The 18,577-nt window shown below is 22.6% G+C and overlaps 2 protein-coding genes across 2 annotated transcripts; one reads left to right on the top strand and one right to left on the bottom strand.

Annotated features, from left to right (window-relative positions):
* The first annotated feature begins 482 nt into the window (after positions 1-482).
* On the top strand, positions 483-11,846 carry LOC122509807 (amidophosphoribosyltransferase-like). Its single transcript, XM_043624059.1, has 8 exons — positions 483-932; positions 4,787-5,020; positions 5,417-5,709; positions 8,009-8,258; positions 8,340-8,573; positions 8,889-9,016; positions 9,120-9,341; positions 11,219-11,846. Exons 2-8 carry the CDS (start codon positions 4,816-4,818, stop codon positions 11,489-11,491), a joined length of 1,605 nt encoding a protein of 534 aa, XP_043479994.1. The 5' UTR covers positions 483-932; positions 4,787-4,815; the 3' UTR covers positions 11,492-11,846.
* On the bottom strand, positions 11,800-15,877 carry LOC122509811 (FK506-binding protein 5). Its single transcript, XM_043624064.1, has 3 exons — positions 15,443-15,877; positions 15,108-15,366; positions 11,800-12,630 (listed from the first exon to the last, which is right to left on the bottom strand). The coding sequence occupies exons 1-3, from the start codon at positions 15,617-15,619 to the stop codon at positions 11,855-11,857; spliced, it is 1,212 nt and encodes a 403-aa protein (XP_043479999.1). The 5' UTR covers positions 15,620-15,877; the 3' UTR covers positions 11,800-11,854.
* Between the last annotated feature and the right edge of the window lie 2,700 nt (positions 15,878-18,577).

Below are 18,577 nucleotides of genomic sequence, written 5' to 3'. Positions count from 1 at the left end.
TAAATTCCTAATCGAAGAACGAATAAAATTAATCTCAATCTTTCGACATTTATCAAAAAACTGTCCCTAGTGTTAACTAATAAAAAAAAAATTGCCATGCGCCATCGATCGCCATTCATAAAAAAGAATTGCCAGTTTGGAGCCAAATCGCCAATATACTGGCAACACTGGATAATCTTCCACTTCCTCCGCTTGATTTTCTTATCTGAAAACACGCAATATAAATCAAAACCAACAACTGTCCATAGATAATGTGAAAAATCTTAAATCGAATTAAAACAAATACGAACTAGATACGACGAAAAAAATTCAAATCAAATAATAGAAAACTAAACAAATAGAGTAGAAAACAAACTTAAATAATAGAAAGTAGAATCTGGACAAAATAGAATATTTAGGGTCCCCAAAAAAATTCGGCAAAAACTAGAAAAACGAGTCTCACTTTCCCTTGACCTTGACTAGTTCGACAGCATTTGAGTAATAATCATTTTTGATTTTTAGTTCCATGCATTCATGGTTCCATGATTCAAAATTCTAAGCGATACAAGACAGTGAAAAGTCTTTCAGTGGTTTTCTAAAGATGAAAAATTAATTTCCAAACCTATAAAAGAAACGAAACCTAAAAACCAAAAAGCTAAAAATTAGACATTTTTCGTACATTAAAAACAAAAATGTAAAAATGTACGAAATTAGTTTTCTGTAACTGCTCTTGATTCGCCACTCGCAATCTGCTCACAACCAGAGAGTAAAAAAAAAAGAAGAGAAGGTATATAAAATTCCGAAACTGCCCTTTCATTCAAAAGCCTCTTTCCATTGGTCGGATTATTCATTCAATCTTGAGAACTCAGTCAGTTATTACGCATCGTTCGAGAGAGAAATAGTGTGTGGTGAAAGATTCTATTACGTTGACGACAACGAACTCGTAACACGTGGTGAGTAATACTGAAAAAAGAAAACAAAAATTTCAACAACTTCTTAATAAACAAACAAAAATAGTAAGTAAATGTACAACTTTTCATTTTTTTTGTTGCCATATTAAAAGAAAATTCGGCTCTGTTTAAAATTAAATTATCTCTGAAAATTATTTTTTTTGGAGCAGAGATTAGAAATATTGTCGTGTGTATGTCAAAAGGGCATCTTTTCTTTTTCTCAATAATAATTGATCTAATTGGACACAGTGGCGAAAAAAAATTCCATCACTGATTACTTTTAACATTTTTCAATTGACTTAATAAAATTTTAATTGAATACATTTGGAAATAAAATTCTCGTTCTCATTTGTGTAATATTTAAAAAGCCAACACGACCTATAGGTAATTTTGTTTTCTAAAATTTTTCTCATTTACTAGAACTCATTTACATTTGGGGTTTTTTCCCTGCATTTCATTTTTTCCTTCTGATAAAATTATCTATTTTTAGATCATTTTTGACTAGCTATTTTTATCAACTAAAAAATGGAGAATAAATTTTTATAATAAATCAAGTCTTAGTAAAAATTAAATTTATAAACTTATTAAATTTTAAATTATATCTACAAAACATTTTATAATTGTTATAATTTTTTACCAATATTGTTTTAATCAATAAGTAAACAATGGAAAATAAATTTTTATAATAAATCGATTTTTAGTAAAAATTGAATACAAATTATTGTATTTTATAGATAATTGTCATAATTGTAAAAAAAATATTATAAATATTTTGTCATAATTAAAAAATAAATGAACAAGTAAATAAATAAAGATGGTAATAAATTTGAAGATAATGTAATTTTTCATCTAAAAATTATTAAATAAACTAATAATTGATACATTCGGTTGTAATTGAATTAATTATTAATATTATCAAGTAGTTTAGCAATAAAAAAACTATTCAAAAGTAAATCTGATAAACTATTTCTGCTTTTCGTCATAAGAGTATGTACATTGAAATTGCTTTTAGATTTATTTTTTCCATTATCTACTTCAATTCAGCACTAAACTTTGATAATAAAAACTAGAAATATGATATGTTATTATAACGTTATGCAAAATTTAAAACCACTGTCTAAATTAACAATAAACTTACAAATTGCTCTGCGGAATATTTTTAAGAAAAGAGAACACAGTCTCAACAATTAGAAATGTTAATTTCTATTCATTTCTAAAAATTTCCATTAAGTTCTATTAATTAATAAAAATTTTAATAATAAAGAAAATTAAAAATAGAAATTAATGGAAATTAATAGAAATTAATGGAAATGTCTAATTTTTTAGATTCATTTTTCAAAAATAATTCCCATAATTTAATTTACAATTTGAATAAAAAAATGTTTGACACTAATTTATGAAAAATAGAGAAAATAAATATTTACGTCACTATCGATTATGATATTATTGTTTAAATAATTATTTTTTAAATTTTACATTTGTTTGCTTTTCTATTCTTACAAAACAATAATTATTTACGCATATAATTAATGGGAGACAAATAAACAAATTTTTTTGTTTTTAAAGAATAAACAAAAACAGTATATTATTATTTCTAATATTTTTGTTAATTTATATAGGTCCCTATATCGAATGACGAAACTTGTTGCAAAATCAAACTGACTAGGGAATCCTGATCTATAAAATTATCGTAAACAATAAATAAACAATTTCTTTAATCAATCATGAAGTCAATAGTTCATAGGAACAAAACTGATAATGTTTATTGAAATTGTCTCTTGGGGGTCTCTCAATAAATATTAACAAAACATTCCTTTTTTTGTTGTAAAATTTCGAAAAATTGCAAATATATTTTTAATAATAGAAATTTAATTATTCATAAGATTAAAATAATTTTTTTTTACTTAAATATTAACAAAAAATTGAATATTTTTATTATATTTTATTATTATTGTTATTCACATATTTTGATGTTTTAATTTTTTATTTATTTATTTATTCGTATAAACGGGCTTACAAAAGAAAAAATATTATTATTAATTTATTTTCAAATATTAACTATTTTTAAATGATTTTAGATTCAAAATTTAGAAAAATTCACTTATGTAGTAAATAATTATTATTTATTATTTTCGAAAATTTTAATTAAAGTTCTTCTGTGAGAATACAATTATTTTCATAAATAATAAAATTCTTCTCAGAAATTCAATTACTTTCATAGATAAGAAAAAAATTCTTTACAGGAATTCAATTATTTTTAAACATTTTAATAAATCATTTGAAAGACTTCAATTTTTTTTTTAAATTGTAATAAATTTCTTTTCAAAAATTCAATTATTTTATTAAATAATTGAATTCTTTGCAGGAATTTAATTATTTTCGAATCTTTAATAAAATTCTTTCTTTAAATTCAACAATTTTCATAAATTTTAATATAATTCTTTGTAAGAATTGAATTATCTTCGTAAATAATAAAATTCTTTGAAAAAATTTAATTATTTTCAAAAATTTAGATAGAATTTATTTATTAAAATAAAATTAGTTTCAATACATTTTTAAAAAAATTTCTTAAAAGAATTCAATTATATATTCAAAAGTTTTTAATAAAAAATCATCAAAAAAATTCAATTTTTTGTCAATAATTTTAGTAAAATTCATCGCAAGAGACTTAGATTATTTTCATAATAAAAATAAAATTCAATTATCTTCAACAGAATTTTAACTAAATTCTTCGTAAAAATTTTTATTTTCTTTGAAACAATTAAATTATTTTCAAAAATTTAAATATAATATTTTTGTCGAGAATTCAATTATTTTTATAAATAATAAAATTCTTCGCGGGAATTCAATTATTTTCAATCAACTTTCTTGGCGTTATTCAATTAAAATTCTTAACAAGAATTCAATTATTTTAAAAATTATTTTATAAAACTCTTTAGAAGAATTGAATTTATTATTTTCAATCAAATTTCTTGGCGTTATTCAATTAATTTTCGAAAATTAATTTTTAATAAAATTCTTAACAAGAATTCAATTATTTTGAAAATTTTGTTATAAAATTCATTCGAAGAGTTGAATTATTTTCAGTACAATAAAATTTTAATTAAATTCCTCGAAAGAATTTGAATTTTTTCCCTAATTGAATTCAATTATTTTAAAAAAATTTTCTAATATTATTCGTCGCAAGAACGGAATTATTTTCATAAATCATAAAATTCTTTGGAGTTATTTTTTTATTTTACATAGAAAAAGACATAAAGTCTAATAATTGATTGAATATTCTTATTAATTAAAATAAAATATAAAATAATTAAATAAACAGAATTAAATATAAGTAGAGTATCAAAATAAAGTTCATGTAAAAAATACTATTTTTTTAATATTTATATATTTTCTTACTAACTTTAATATTAAAAAAAATTTTTAATTGGTAAATTCCAAATTACTGAATTTTGAAAAGAAATAAAAAATCCAGATTTTTTTAAATGTAAATAAAAATAAATTTGAAAATTTTTTTCAATTTTTTCTGAATAAAAAAATATTTGCTTCTCTCAAGGTTTATCATTGCCTGCAATTATTAAATTATCTACTATTATCTGCATTTCTGACTAAATATATCTAAGATTCGACTCAATTTCAAGCTTATCCCATGTTCTTTGACCTTATTAAAATTTCGTCATTAACAAGATTCACATCAGTATTTTTTCTACATTACTAAAGTATATTTTGTATGAATATATACGGAAAATTACGGAAAAGTTTCTCTCGTAGTTAATGAAAGAAAGAAAAAAGTCGAAAACAAAATTTTGAAAATTGTTAAAATTTAATTCTTTTCTTTTTTTTTGCATTTGTTTCAGATAAATTGTTTCAATAGTAAAATAAAAATATGTCCAGCGATAATAAAATTGAAACCTGTTCAGATGGAATTTCGAGATTAATGATTGATACAGTAAAAGTGAGACAAAGACGAAGTAAAGGTGAAACAAGAGGGCAACGAGGAACAGGATTAACACATGAATGTGGAGTTTTTGGCTGCATTGCTGCCGGCGATTGGCCATCATCAATTGATGTTGGTCAAGTTGTTTGTCTCGGTGAGTTTTTTCCTCAAATTCTCCGCACACGAGAGAAATTTGGAAATTTTTGCAATCGACAATCGACAATCGAAATTTTTTTGAATTGAAATAGATATGAAAAATACCAATTTCTAGTGATTTTCAAATACTTTTAAATTAAATTCACTTTTTAATTGATTAAAATTATAATTATTAAAATATCGATTTTCGAACCAATTAAAAATTCGATCATTTTTGATAATTGTTCAAAGTTCACGAAAGATAAGAAATCTCAAAAATTTTCACTCTATCTTCATAACAAGTGTAAATTTTGGTCTATTATTTATTTACACTTTTAATAAAGATAAAAAAAATGCAAATAGCTAATATGAAGAATATTGAGAATTCTACTAAGGATTTTAATTGTAATTTCAGGTTTGGTGGCCCTGCAGCATAGAGGACAGGAAAGTGCAGGAATTGTAACGAGCGAGGGTGTTTGCGCAAAATCATTTCACGTTCACAAGGGAATGGGAATGATAAATAATATTTTCAATGATGACAGTATGAAAAAGTTGCGAGGAAATTTAGGAATTGGTCACACAAGATATAGTACGAGTGCGGCGAGTGAAGAAGTTAATTGTCAACCATTTGTTGTTCACACAGCTCATGGTGCATTGGCAGTTGCTCACAATGGTGAACTCGTCAATACTGAATCTTTGAGAAAAATGGTGAGAAAATAATTCGACACAACGTCAATAAATTCAGGCCTCGGATTGACTTTAAGGCGTAAAAAATTTAAGTCGTTTCAGTAGAATTTAAAGTAGAAAAAAAGTCGAAAAAAGTCAAAGAAAATTTTATTGATTTGATTGAAATTCAATTATTTTCAGGGAACTTTCTACTAAATTTATTAAAAATTCAATTATTTTCCAGAATTTTTTTACTGAAAAAATCATCTTTAGATCAATTATTATTTTTAATAATTTTGATTTTCTATTTCTAGAAACTTGTAACCAAATTTATTCAAAAGTTTAATAATTTTTTAAAACAAGTATTTAAAGATTAGTATTATTGAATACAATTAGTTGAAATTTTCAAATAAAATTCAATTTGAAACCTTCTAAAATTTTAATATTTCTAAAAATTGATACCATAACTTCGAAATTAAATTATTTTCAAGAATTTTCAACTAAATTTATTCAAAATTCAATTATTCTTTTAACAATCTTGAGAAAGTTCTTCAAGAGTTTAATTAAATTAAAAAAAGAAGGTTCACTTAAAATTCGTCTATAATTCGACTATTTTTAAATGAATATTACGAAATTTCGATTATTTGTTTTGTTCAAAAACCAAGTTCTTGAGAATTTTGAAAAGAAACTTCAAATTTAAATTTTTACCAATTTCGATTAATCGAAAGTTTTTTTTATTAATTAAATTATATATTTTTAAAAATTGAACTAATTTCAAAGGAATTTGAACTAGAATTTTTCAAAAATGAAGTTACATTTAGAATTTTTGATTTAAAGAAACTTGAAATTTAAATTTTCAATAGTTTGCATGCAGAAATCTTTCGAAATTTAATTATTTCTAAAAATTGCTACTATAACTTCTTCAAAATTCAGTTATTTTCTATAAGTTTAACCCAAAATTAATTAACTGTAATAATTTTAAGAAAGTTTATCGAGAGTATAGTTATAAAACAAAGAAAGTTCACTTAAGTATAACATTCGCAATTGTTTTCAATTCAATATTACTGAATTTCAATTATTCGAAAGTTATTGTTAATTTGTTTAAAATTCAATTATTTTCAAGAATTTTTAACTATAAACTTCTTCTCAAAATAAATTATTTTAAATAATTTTTCGAAAAATTGTCGAGAATTACATTATTTAGATACAAGAATTCATATTTTTTATAAAAATTGCAAATTAAACACTTTATGATTTATTTAAAAAGCTATTAAGATGAATTATAGAAAGTTTGTAACCAAAAATAATAAGTTTTTCTACAAATTAGTGTTTCAAAATCTCGTAATGTAATTTTTAAAAAAAAATTGAATTTCTTAAAAGAATTTTTGTCAATTTAAAGAAATGAATAATATTAAAGAGTTTTAATATGAAATTTAAAAATGACTAGATTCTCCAAAATTTTAATAAGATTCCAAAAAATTAGATTTTTAAAATAGTTTAATTTAAAATTTTTGAAAATAATTGAATTTTAAGAAATTATGATTGAAAAAATGGTTTTTTATAAATAAATTTTTCAAAAATAATTGAATTTCTTTTTCTTATATGAATTTTTTGATACTTTAAAAAACTAATCAATTTTTTTTGCAGAATTTTGATTAAACATTTTGAAAATGATTAGATTCTCCAAAATATGAATAATAATTTTAAAAATATTAGATTTTTAAAAATATTTGAATTAAAATTTTTTAAAGACAATTGAATTTTAAAAAATGATGATAAAAAAATTCTAAAAATTAGTTTTTTAAAAATATTGTAATGTCATTTTTCGAAAATAATTGAATTTCTTTAAAGAATTATTGACAATTTAAAAACTAATCAATTTTTGGAAGTATTGTAATTAAATTTTTTAAAAATAATTGACTTCTCAAAAATTGTACTAATAATTCAAAAAAAATTGTTTTTTAAAATTATAATGTAATTAGTTTTTGTATTTAGAGATTTGAATTTTTGGAAATACATACATAATTGAAAATAATTGAATTTCAAAAAAATATAATGAAAAAATTCTAAAAATTCCTTTTTTTAAAAATATTTTATAATTTTTGGAGGAATATTTTGAAGAAAAGTCGGAAAAGTCACTTTTTATCAAAATAAGTCGAAAAAGTCATATTTTTCGAAAATAGTCGAAAAAGTCAAACTATCCTAGGCTTACACTATTAAAACAAAACAAAATAAATGAAATCCTAAAAAAGAAGATCCTTTGGAAAAATAATTTTTTCAAATCAGTTTTTCCAAAAAAATGAAAATCAAACTAGAATAAAAGATGAAATTCTCAAAATAGGTTTTGGGCCGAGGAGTCGGTCTCTCAACGCATTCAGATTCGGAATTAATCACACAAGCATTGTGCCTCAATCCACCTGAGGGTGAATTAAATGGACCCGACTGGCCAGCGAGAATTAAACATTTAATGCAATTGGCACCACTTTCTTATTCGCTCGTCATAATGCAGAGGGATAAGATTTACGGTGTTCGCGATCCCTATGGAAATCGACCTCTTTGTTTGGGAAAAATTGTCCCCGTTGGTAATCTAGGTAAGAAAAAAAATAAAAAAAATTATCATATAAAAAAATAAAAAATAATACTCACCATTCCAAAAATCAAAACAAAACTAGGTAACGATTCCGACGAGGAAAACGATGCCGAAGGTTGGGTAATTTCATCAGAATCGTGTGGTTTCCTCAGCATTGGCGCACGATACGTTCGAGAAGTATTTCCCGGTGAAATTGTTGAATTAACACGAGAAGGCATCAAGACAATTGACATCATTGAGAGGCCTGACAAAAAACCCCAGGCATTTTGCATCTTTGAATACGTTTACTTTGCCAGAAGCGATAGTATTTTCGAAGGTAATCCTCTTCGTCTCGTCTGAAAACAAAAAACTATTTTATTAATTTGAAAATTAATAAATATACAAAAAAATATTTTTTCTAAATTAGATTTTCTGATGCAAATTCCGAAAAATTAGTTCTTTTCAGTAATAGAATTTTTTTAGTCTTTACTTATTTCTTTAGTTTAGAAAAGGAATTTAACCAAAAAAATATTTGTTTCATTCTAAACTAATTGTTAGAAAAATAGTTCTTTTTAGTTTGAAATTTTTCAGTTTTTAGTTATTTTTTAATTTAAAAAAGAAGAGAACTTAAAAGAAAAATTTTCGATTTCAGGTCAAATGGTCTATTCAGTTCGAATGCAATGTGGAAGAGTTTTAGCCCTAGAATCTCCTGTCGTGGCCGATATTGTCAGTTCGGTTCCCGAATCGGGAACAGCTGCAGCACACGGTTATGCAAGACAGGTTTGTTTCTTTTTCTTCCCGCTAAAGAAAAGAAAAAAAAATGGCCTATAAGTCAAGAAAATGTTAAAAGAAAATATTCTAAAATTGCATTAATTTTTTGCAGTCACAAATTCCTTTTGCAGAAGTTCTTTGCAAAAATCGATACGTTGGCAGAACGTTTATTCAGCCAAGCACACGATTAAGACAATTGGGAGTGGCGAAAAAATTCGGTGCCTTGTCTGAAAATGTCAAAGGCAAAAAATTGATTTTAATCGACGACTCAATTGTCCGAGGAAACACCATTGGTCCAATTATCAAACTGCTTCGAGACGCTGGAGCAAAAGAGGTAAATACACAGAAATTTTACGAAATTAAATTGAAATTAATCCAATATTACGAAATTGAATTATAATTAATTAAAAATTTTATTCAATTTTATGAAATTAATATAAAGTTAATTCAAAATAATTCAATTCAACGAAATTAAATTGAAATATTAAATTAATTCAATTCTACGAAATTAATAAGAGTAGAGATGATTCTATCACTCAGTCGTGTTTTAATAAATAGTGAAAATTAACGATCACTCCGAGTCAAGGAGTGATTAATTAATTAGTTAATTAGTTAATTTTCTACGAAATTAAGTTGAAAATTTTAATTAATTCAATTTTAAGAAAATAAATGACTTTGAATTAAAAATTAATTGAATTGTATGAAATTAAATCAAAACTAATTCAATTTTACGAAAATCAATTAAAATTTATGCAATTTTACAAAATTAAATCGAATTCCATTTTTAAAAATTAAATTAAAATTTATTCAATTTTTCGAAGTTAAGTTCTAATTTATTCAAAACTAATTTAATTTTACGAAATTAAATTAAAATAGGTACTGAATTTAAATTAAGTAATTTAATTTTACAAAATTGAAGCAACATTTTAAACTAATTCAATTTTACAAAATTTAAGTATAATTTTTAATTAATTCAATTTTACAAAAATATATTAAACATATTCACTTTTACGAAATTAAATTATAATTAAATAAAAATAATTCAATTTTACAAAACTAAATTAAAATTATTTCAATCTTTTGTGAAATAAAAATAAAATTATTTCAGTTTTACAGAGTTGATGTAAAATTTTTGAATTTCACAAATTTTTTGAAATTAAAGTAAAATTTTCAATTGAAATTTGACATATTGAATTAAAAAGATCTGAATTTAAATGTAAATTAATTCCATTGAAGAAATTAAAATAAAATTTAATCGAAGTAATTAAATTTTACTAAATGTAATTAAAATTAATTAAAAGTTTCAATTTAAGTAAATTAAAATGAATTCAATTTTACGGAATTAAGGTAAAATTTTAAATAAACTTTATTTCACGAAATTAAAGTAAAATTTTCAATTAAAATTTAAAATATTCTATTAAAAAGTTTTGCATTAAAATTAAAATTAATTCCATTTGACGAAATAAATTTAAAATTGATTCAATATTATAAAATTAAATTAAAATTATTTCAAAATAATTCAATTTATTTAAATTGAATTGAATTTGTTTTAAAATTAATTACATTTTGCGAAATAAAATTAATTCAGTTTTACGGAGTTAAAGTAAAATTTTGAATTAATTCAATTTCAGGAAATTGAATAGAAATTAATTCAATTTCACGCAATTGATATAAAATTTTGGATAAATTCAATTCCACGAAGTTAAAGTAAAATTTTTAATTAATTCAATTTTATACATTCAATTAGAATTAAATTTTTGATTTTAAATTAAGATTAATTAAATTAACTACAAAATATATCATTAAAATTATTTAAAAATAATTCAAAATAACTGAACTGAATTATAAATTTTAATTTCAATGACAATTAATTCCATTTTACGAAATTAAAATAAAATTTATTCAATTTTACGGAATTGAAGTAAAATTTTTGATAATTTCAATTTTACAAAATAAAATTAAAATTATTTCAAAATAATTTTTATCAAAATTTATTACATTTTGCGAAATAAAAGTAATTCAATTTTACGGGACTGAAGAATTGAAGTAAAATTTTGAATTAATTCAATTTCACGAAATGAAATTGAAAGTAATTGAATTTTTTGAAGATAAGTTATAATTCCAGGTATTCAAAATTAATTCACTTTTCTAATGAAATTAAATTTTCAATTCTAAATTAATCAAAAATTAATTAAACTGACTCATTTCTAGGTCCATATAAGAATTGCTTCACCGCCTCTGAAGTATCCCTGCTATATGGGAATAAATATTCCCACGAGAGAGGAATTAATTGCAAATAAATTGGACAGCGTGAAATTGGCGAAACACGTCGGCGCTGATAGTTTAACATATCTTTCAGTTGACGGTCTCGTTGACGCTGTCAGACACGGAATGGATAATCGAGAAAGTAGTTACATCGGTCACTGCACTGCTTGTTTGACCGGCGAATATCCCGATGAATTACCAGGCGACTTGGGTTGGTGAGGACTCAATTTCATTCGGGAACATTCCTAATTTAAATGAGAGAGAAAAAACAAGTTCAACTTGTTCTCTATTTTTTCAAATGCTTGTGTCTCGTTGCTCATAGAGATTTATCAAATTTTCAATTTAGACAATTTTTTTTTAAAGAAAATATAATAATTTTAATGTTAGAAGAAAAAATATTTTTTGATAATTTTTAATGATTGAGAAACAATTTTAAAAAGCAGGATGTAAATTTGTTCTTGGATCAATATTGTACTTACTGAATACGGTAAATTGATATAGGAATTTTTGGTAAAGGAAGCAGCTGATCATCTTGCAGTACTTTTATTTAAATAAAATAGATTTTTTTTATGAAGTTTTCCCTTATATAATCATTTCCTCTTCTTCCTCTTCCTCCTCTTCCTGAGTAATTCCGCTCATCTTTCTCAACTGTTCGGATATTTCTTTCATTTTCGCTTCGCGTTTTTCTTTCTTTTGTAATTTTTTATCGGCTGTTGATGTAAATTCCCTTTTTATCGTTCGACTATGTTCGGTGTGAATTTCATCGGTGATAAATTCTTCAACTTCAGATTCGTTAACACTTTCGGTTTGGGGGAAATTTTCGTACATTAATTCTTGATTAGTTTGGTCCATTTCTAAAGTCTCTTTATGTAATTGCTTCTTTTTATCGACAGTCTTTTGATTTTTGTCAATATTTTTTTTTCTTGCGCCTTTCACTTTTACGATACCTTTATTACGAGTGACAGTTTTTCCAGGACCGATAAACGGTTTAAATTCTCTCGATGTCGATGGTTGGGGTTCATCAATTTCATCCTCATGATAATCTGAAGGTTGCTCGGCAGAATTTTCCACAAAGCGTTCAAATTCGTTTAGTTCTGGATTACAATCGGAAAGATTTTCCTCCTCTTCTTCTTCTTCGATTAATCTATCTTCTCCATCGAGTACTTCATCGGGTTCTTCTTCTTCCTCTTCTTCTCCGTTATTTTGAGGTAATGTGAACATAAATGGATTATCTTCGTCTGATTCGGAAACAGGACTAATGCCACGTGATCTTTTCTCCCTACGAATTCGTTGTTTTTCGATGTAATTATTTAATATATCGATTCTTTCAGCTCTCGCATCTGTCCAAAAGGCTAGCGCTAAAAATAATAACAATGTCAATATTATTGTACAACAAATGTTAAGCGCGAAACGCAATAATATTCAATTTATTATTAAATTTGTATTAAATGCAAATTACAAAATTTTTTATTTTCAAATAGGGTAAGTGCGGGTATAGTCGGACAGTACTAGTAGTCGGACACTTTCGTGTTTTTTGACAAATAAATAATAATGCATTGTGATAATTGCTTTAAAAAGTATACTAGACGAATGTGTGAAGTTTATATTTTATTAAAATAGTGTTATTTTCGAAAATAATTAAACAAGAAATATTTTATTTAATGCTTTAAAAATCATGGTGTCCGACTATAGATACAACCATTTTCGAGTAGCGCGATGAGTGGCACAAAGTTTTGTTGATAGTTAATCATAAATATTAAAACTTATAGGGTTTAAATATTATATTAATAACTTCTAATATGCTTTAATTCCATTTTCCAGCAGATAGCAATTAAAAAATTATCTTTTTTACTTTATAAATTCAAAATATCTGACAGATGTCCGACTATAGAAACAAGGGGAAAAAGTGTCCGACTACTAAAGCATTCGTAATTTTTTATTAAAATGTTTATATTTTATTAAATACTTAACTATTTGTAACAAATTTATATGATTTTTAATCCTGAAGAACTCCTTTAATTAATAATGTGCTTATAAACACAGTAGATATTTGCTATTTCAAGAAAAGAAGCATAATTTAAGATTGTATCCTTAAGTGTCCGACTACTAGTGCATTTACCCTATCAACTTCAATATTTTTGAAAAATTAAAAAAATTTAATTATATTAACAAATTTACTAATTAATTATTATTGTTTATTATTTTCAAATATTTTAATAAAATTATTTCCAGAAATAATAAAATTCTTCAGAAAAATTCAATTATTTTCAAAAATAGTAAAATTCTTCGCAGGAATTCAATTATTTCAATACAATTTTAATAAAATTCTTCGAAAAAATTTAATTATTTTTATAAATAGTAAAATTGAATGCAAAAAATTAAAATTTTTTTATGAACAAAAAATTCTTCTCAGGGATTTAATTATATTCAAAACAATTTTAATACAATTTCTCGAAAGGATTCATTTATTTTTAAAAATTGTAATAAAATTTTTCTGAAGGATCCAATTATTTCCGAACAAATTTTAATAAAATACAATAATCAATTTTTTCAATTCCTATTATTAACAAACACAATTATTTTAAAAACTTGAAAGAAATTCTTTGTGAAATTCAATTTCTTTCAAAATTTTCCATCACAATTATTTAAAAAACTACATTATTTTTAAAAAACCAAAAAAAATTTAATTATTTACGAAAAATCTAATAAAATTGTTCAAATGTATTTAATTTTCTATCAATAATTTTAATGAAATTTTATAATAAAATAATTATTATTACTAATTAAATTATTAACAAAATCGATTATATTAAAAAAATTAAAGAAATTCTTTGAAAGACCTCTATTTTGAATATTGTAATAACATTCCGTGAATTCTTTGAATTGAATTATTTAAAAAAATTATAATAAAATTTTGAGAAGTTAATTATTTTCTAAAAATCTTAATAAAGTTCAATAATCAAATGTTTAATTACAATTATTAACTATCACGATTCTTTAAAAAACTTTAAAGAAATTCTTCTTGAAATTCAATTACTTTCAAAATTTTCATTTAAAATATATTAAAAAAAACTATTATTTAAAAAAAATTAAATTATGTTCATAAATAATAAAAATCTTCGAGAGAATTAAATTACTTTTAATACAATTTTAAAAAAATTCTTCGATGGAATTCAATTATTTTCAAATATTTTTGATAAAATTCTTTGCACGAATTCAATAATTTTGAATACCTACATTAATTTTAAAATTGAAAACATTTTGAAAGAAAAATTATTAAAAAAGTTAGGAAACAAAAAAACAAATAACTAATTTCAAACTACGAACAGATTTTCGGTATTCAACGATTATTAAGAGGAAACTTCGACTACATTTTATCAAGAAAATGATTTAAATCTTCCATAAAATTATTTTTAATTTTATAGTAATTTTTTGAGAGGAAATCAATGGTCAAAAAATAAAATCGGTCAGAAAATGTTCTGACCCTTTTTGGATCTTTATTTTTCTTAAAAATTGATAGATTTTCAAATCCATCCGTAATGTTCTAAAAAATATGTTTTTTTGTATCTAAAAAAATATTTCCGAATGAAAAAATTGATTTTTATAAAATATAAAAATCCAAAAAGGGTCAGAATATTTTTTTACCATTGATTTCCTCTCAAAAAATTACTATAAAAATAATTTTATGTAGGATGATTTAAATAATTTTCTTGATATAGTTAAAAATGTAGTCGATAAGTCTCCCCTTAATATAGAAAATAGAAGATTATAGTCCCGTTTACTATACTTAAATAAATAAATAAATAAATGAAAAACAATAAAATATGATTATAACCTTCGTCCTGGTACTTGGGAGGAACTCCAGCCTCTATTATCGTCTCAATATTCGGTAAAGATTCATTGTGTACAGAATTGCCTAAAACTTCTGTTCTGGGTGCAATGAATACTCTCTGCATTTTTAACAATTTTCTACTTTTCGTCAAATATCTGAGAGTTGGTGCAACTTCAAAAACAGGATCGTCAACACTGATAGTATTGTCCTTTTCGAAAAACATATAAGTACCGACAGCATCTTCATAAACGCCCTCGAAAAACTGTGAGAAAAATATTAAAAAGATAAAAAAACACAATAAAAGATAGAGAAAACGTTATTCAAAAAGGGAGACTTACTTTTCCATTAACTTGTATTATTGGTGTCTCAGTGTCAATTCCAAGTATATCAAGTTTCAGTCTCTCCGTACCAAACATGCTATTTTCGTCACAATTTGGAAATTCTACGTAAACTAAAAGTTCTTCTTCATCCTCCTGCAATTCTTCATCATCAAAATCTCCACTGGCTTCAAACATTTTTTAAAACAACAGTTTTCAAATTCCTTCGTGATTCCTTATTCAAAGTCGTTGTTGCTTTTCCAAAGTAATCAAACTTCGATAAATTTTAATTATTACTATAGAAAATATATTTAATACTCTTACTAATAACTTTGTTCTTGAAAGAAAAAGACTTGAAACGAAAAGATCTAAAAGACTTCCGAGACTTATAACAAAAACGCCAAAAACAGTGCAAAACGTGCAAAATTTCAAGAAAGTGCGTCTAACATAACCTAAAAAACACTCCTGTCAAAAACAAAGTCACGTGACATGGCGCCATATATTTAAATATTTGAAAAAGTAAAAAAGAATTTTAAAGTTTTTAGATAACTGAAAAAGAGTAAACATATTATTGTTAAATAAATAAAATCGAGTAACTATTAATCATATAATTAGGAATCAAATTTATTGAGTATATATCTACGAAGTTATAATAACAAAGAGTGTTTTTAAAGAGCCCAAAAATATTGAAATTAGATTTAAAATTCCACTGGAATTTCGTAAAAATTTGACCTGGAAATCATCGAAAAGGTATGGAATTTTAAATTCGGATTTCTGTAGGAATCCTGAAAAGGAAGTTCTATTTTGAATTTCTAAAATTTAATGTCAAATTTAACGCATTAGAAACGAATTACAAGTGAATCCGATAAATTTTGTTAAAATGCTATTACTGCTGTTAAACTTTCTTGTTGTACGAAGAAAATTGAATATCGCAAAAATTGTTACATATTTTATACTTTTATTTTCAAAATAATTTAAAAATTAAAAATAATTTTGATAACGAAACTTTTAATTATTCTAAAAATTAAAAAAATAATTATTCATTTAGCTTTTTAAACAAAGAATTCCGTATCTTTCGAATCTAACATAACTGCAAAATATTAAATTAAATGAAAATGATAAAGTTAAACATGAACTTTTAATTCTAATTTCTTTGGAAAACAAAAAATCTGTAGTAAAAATACTAATTATAACTTGCATTAATTATTTAATTACAAGATGTAATATAATATAATGAAGCATCAAATTAAAAAAATTCTAAATTCGTTTTTAGAAACAACGAAAAAAATGCCAGGTGAATTTTAGGCGTACCATAGCCCCAAAATTTTAATTCTATACATTGGTTGTTTCATTGAATTTTTAACTTTATAATTATCATTTACTCGGCAGGTATGTGTCCATAATTTAATGTTAACATTATTTAAATATAGAGAAAAGCTTTTGATGTAATATATTTTTAATTGAAAAAATTGACAATATATTTTCATTGATTAGTTGAATATTCTGTGAATCACGTATTAATTTTAAACATTAAAAAATGTTAAAAGTTTATAAAATTAACATTATATTAAACAATATTTTTATGTTATAGAAATTATAAGAAATAAAAATTGTATTAAATTACTATTTTGTAAAATATACTTTGATAACTTAAATTTATGTTGTAGTCTTTAATAATATAGTAATTATTTCAAATAATAATTATATCTGTCAAAAATTATGAAAAATAAATATTATATTTTTAACAATTACATTATTTAGCATTTTGCAAGTTAAAAAATTATTAAAAAGTTAAAAAACTAAATATTCTGTAATTAAGAAATTAAAAAAAATATAATTCAATTGAATGTAAATTATATCAAATAACTTTTTTTAATAATATTGAAATAATGTTAACATTAAATTATATACATTAAATTAAATTATAAAAAAGTATTTACCTTCAGAATGAATGATAGTTGAAAAGTTAAAAATTGAATTAAACACAAAATAATATAAAACATAACCATTGAAACACATCAAAACACATTAAAAAGTTTGACATTAAAAAATATAAAAAATGCCAATACTTAACCCACAAAATTTAATTTTCAAAACAAACAAATGAATGCAGATAATTTGCTAACGGAAAGGAAACTTACGATTATTATAATGTATATTACTACTGTAAAAAGGACTTTCTTAAAAAAAATTCAATAGTTAAATTTAACGACTAAAATTTATTTCAATAACATTTGACAAAATTTCTAAATGTTTCGATTTTTTAAAATTATTTTCAGGAATTCAACTCTCTTCAAAAAATTTAAATTGTACAATTTTTCAACATGCAACCTCATTTTTTCAGAATTTCTAAATTAAATTATTTAAAAACAATAAATTTTGTCAAAATAACTAATTTAAGTAATTAAATTCAATTGTTATTTATTTTTCAACGAGAATTAAAATAATTTGAAATTTTTATGGAATTTAAATTATTTCTAAAAATTACAATTACAATTCTTTCAAAAATTCAATTCTTTTCTTAGAATTTATAAATTAAATTATTCAAAACTTTAATTATTTTTTAGGAAAGTAATAAAATAACAATGTTTAAAAATAAATTTATTTAAATAATTATAATTTTATCGACAAAGATTCTCAAAGATTTAAATTGAAAACATTTTTAAAATTCGATCATTTATAAAATTTTTTTTTTTTTTAAAAACTTGTTTCTACAAATTTTAAACTATGATTCGAAATAAATTGAATATAATTCTAACTAAATTACAATTTAATTGAATCAAACAACTAAATTCTTTACAATTTTTAATTAAAATTTTCTTAAATTTCCATTTGAAATCTTTTGAAATTCAATTATTTATAAAAATTGTAAAAGCAAATTGTGAACACAAGAATTATTAACTTTCTAAAATATTAAATTACTTTTGGAATTTTTAAGTAAAATTGTTCAAAACTTTAATAATTTTATAGAAAAATAAAAAATAGAACCCTGATTTTCCAAAATCTCAACTGAAATTAATTTTTAATTTAATTCGTATCAGAAATTTCTACGATAATTCAATTATTTAAATACAAAAGAAATAATTGATAATATAATTGATTAATTTATTCTAAAAATTGCATCTAGGTATAACTATTTTTTATTTTTCCTTTAGT

This window comes from Leptopilina heterotoma, unplaced genomic scaffold (genome assembly GCF_015476425.1).
Source record: "Leptopilina heterotoma isolate Lh14 unplaced genomic scaffold, ASM1547642v1 Lhet_63, whole genome shotgun sequence".
Lineage (NCBI taxonomy): Eukaryota > Metazoa > Arthropoda > Insecta > Hymenoptera > Figitidae > Leptopilina > Leptopilina heterotoma.
The sequence above is the reverse complement of the archived record's forward strand: the minus strand, read 5'-3'. Positions and strand labels throughout refer to the sequence as shown.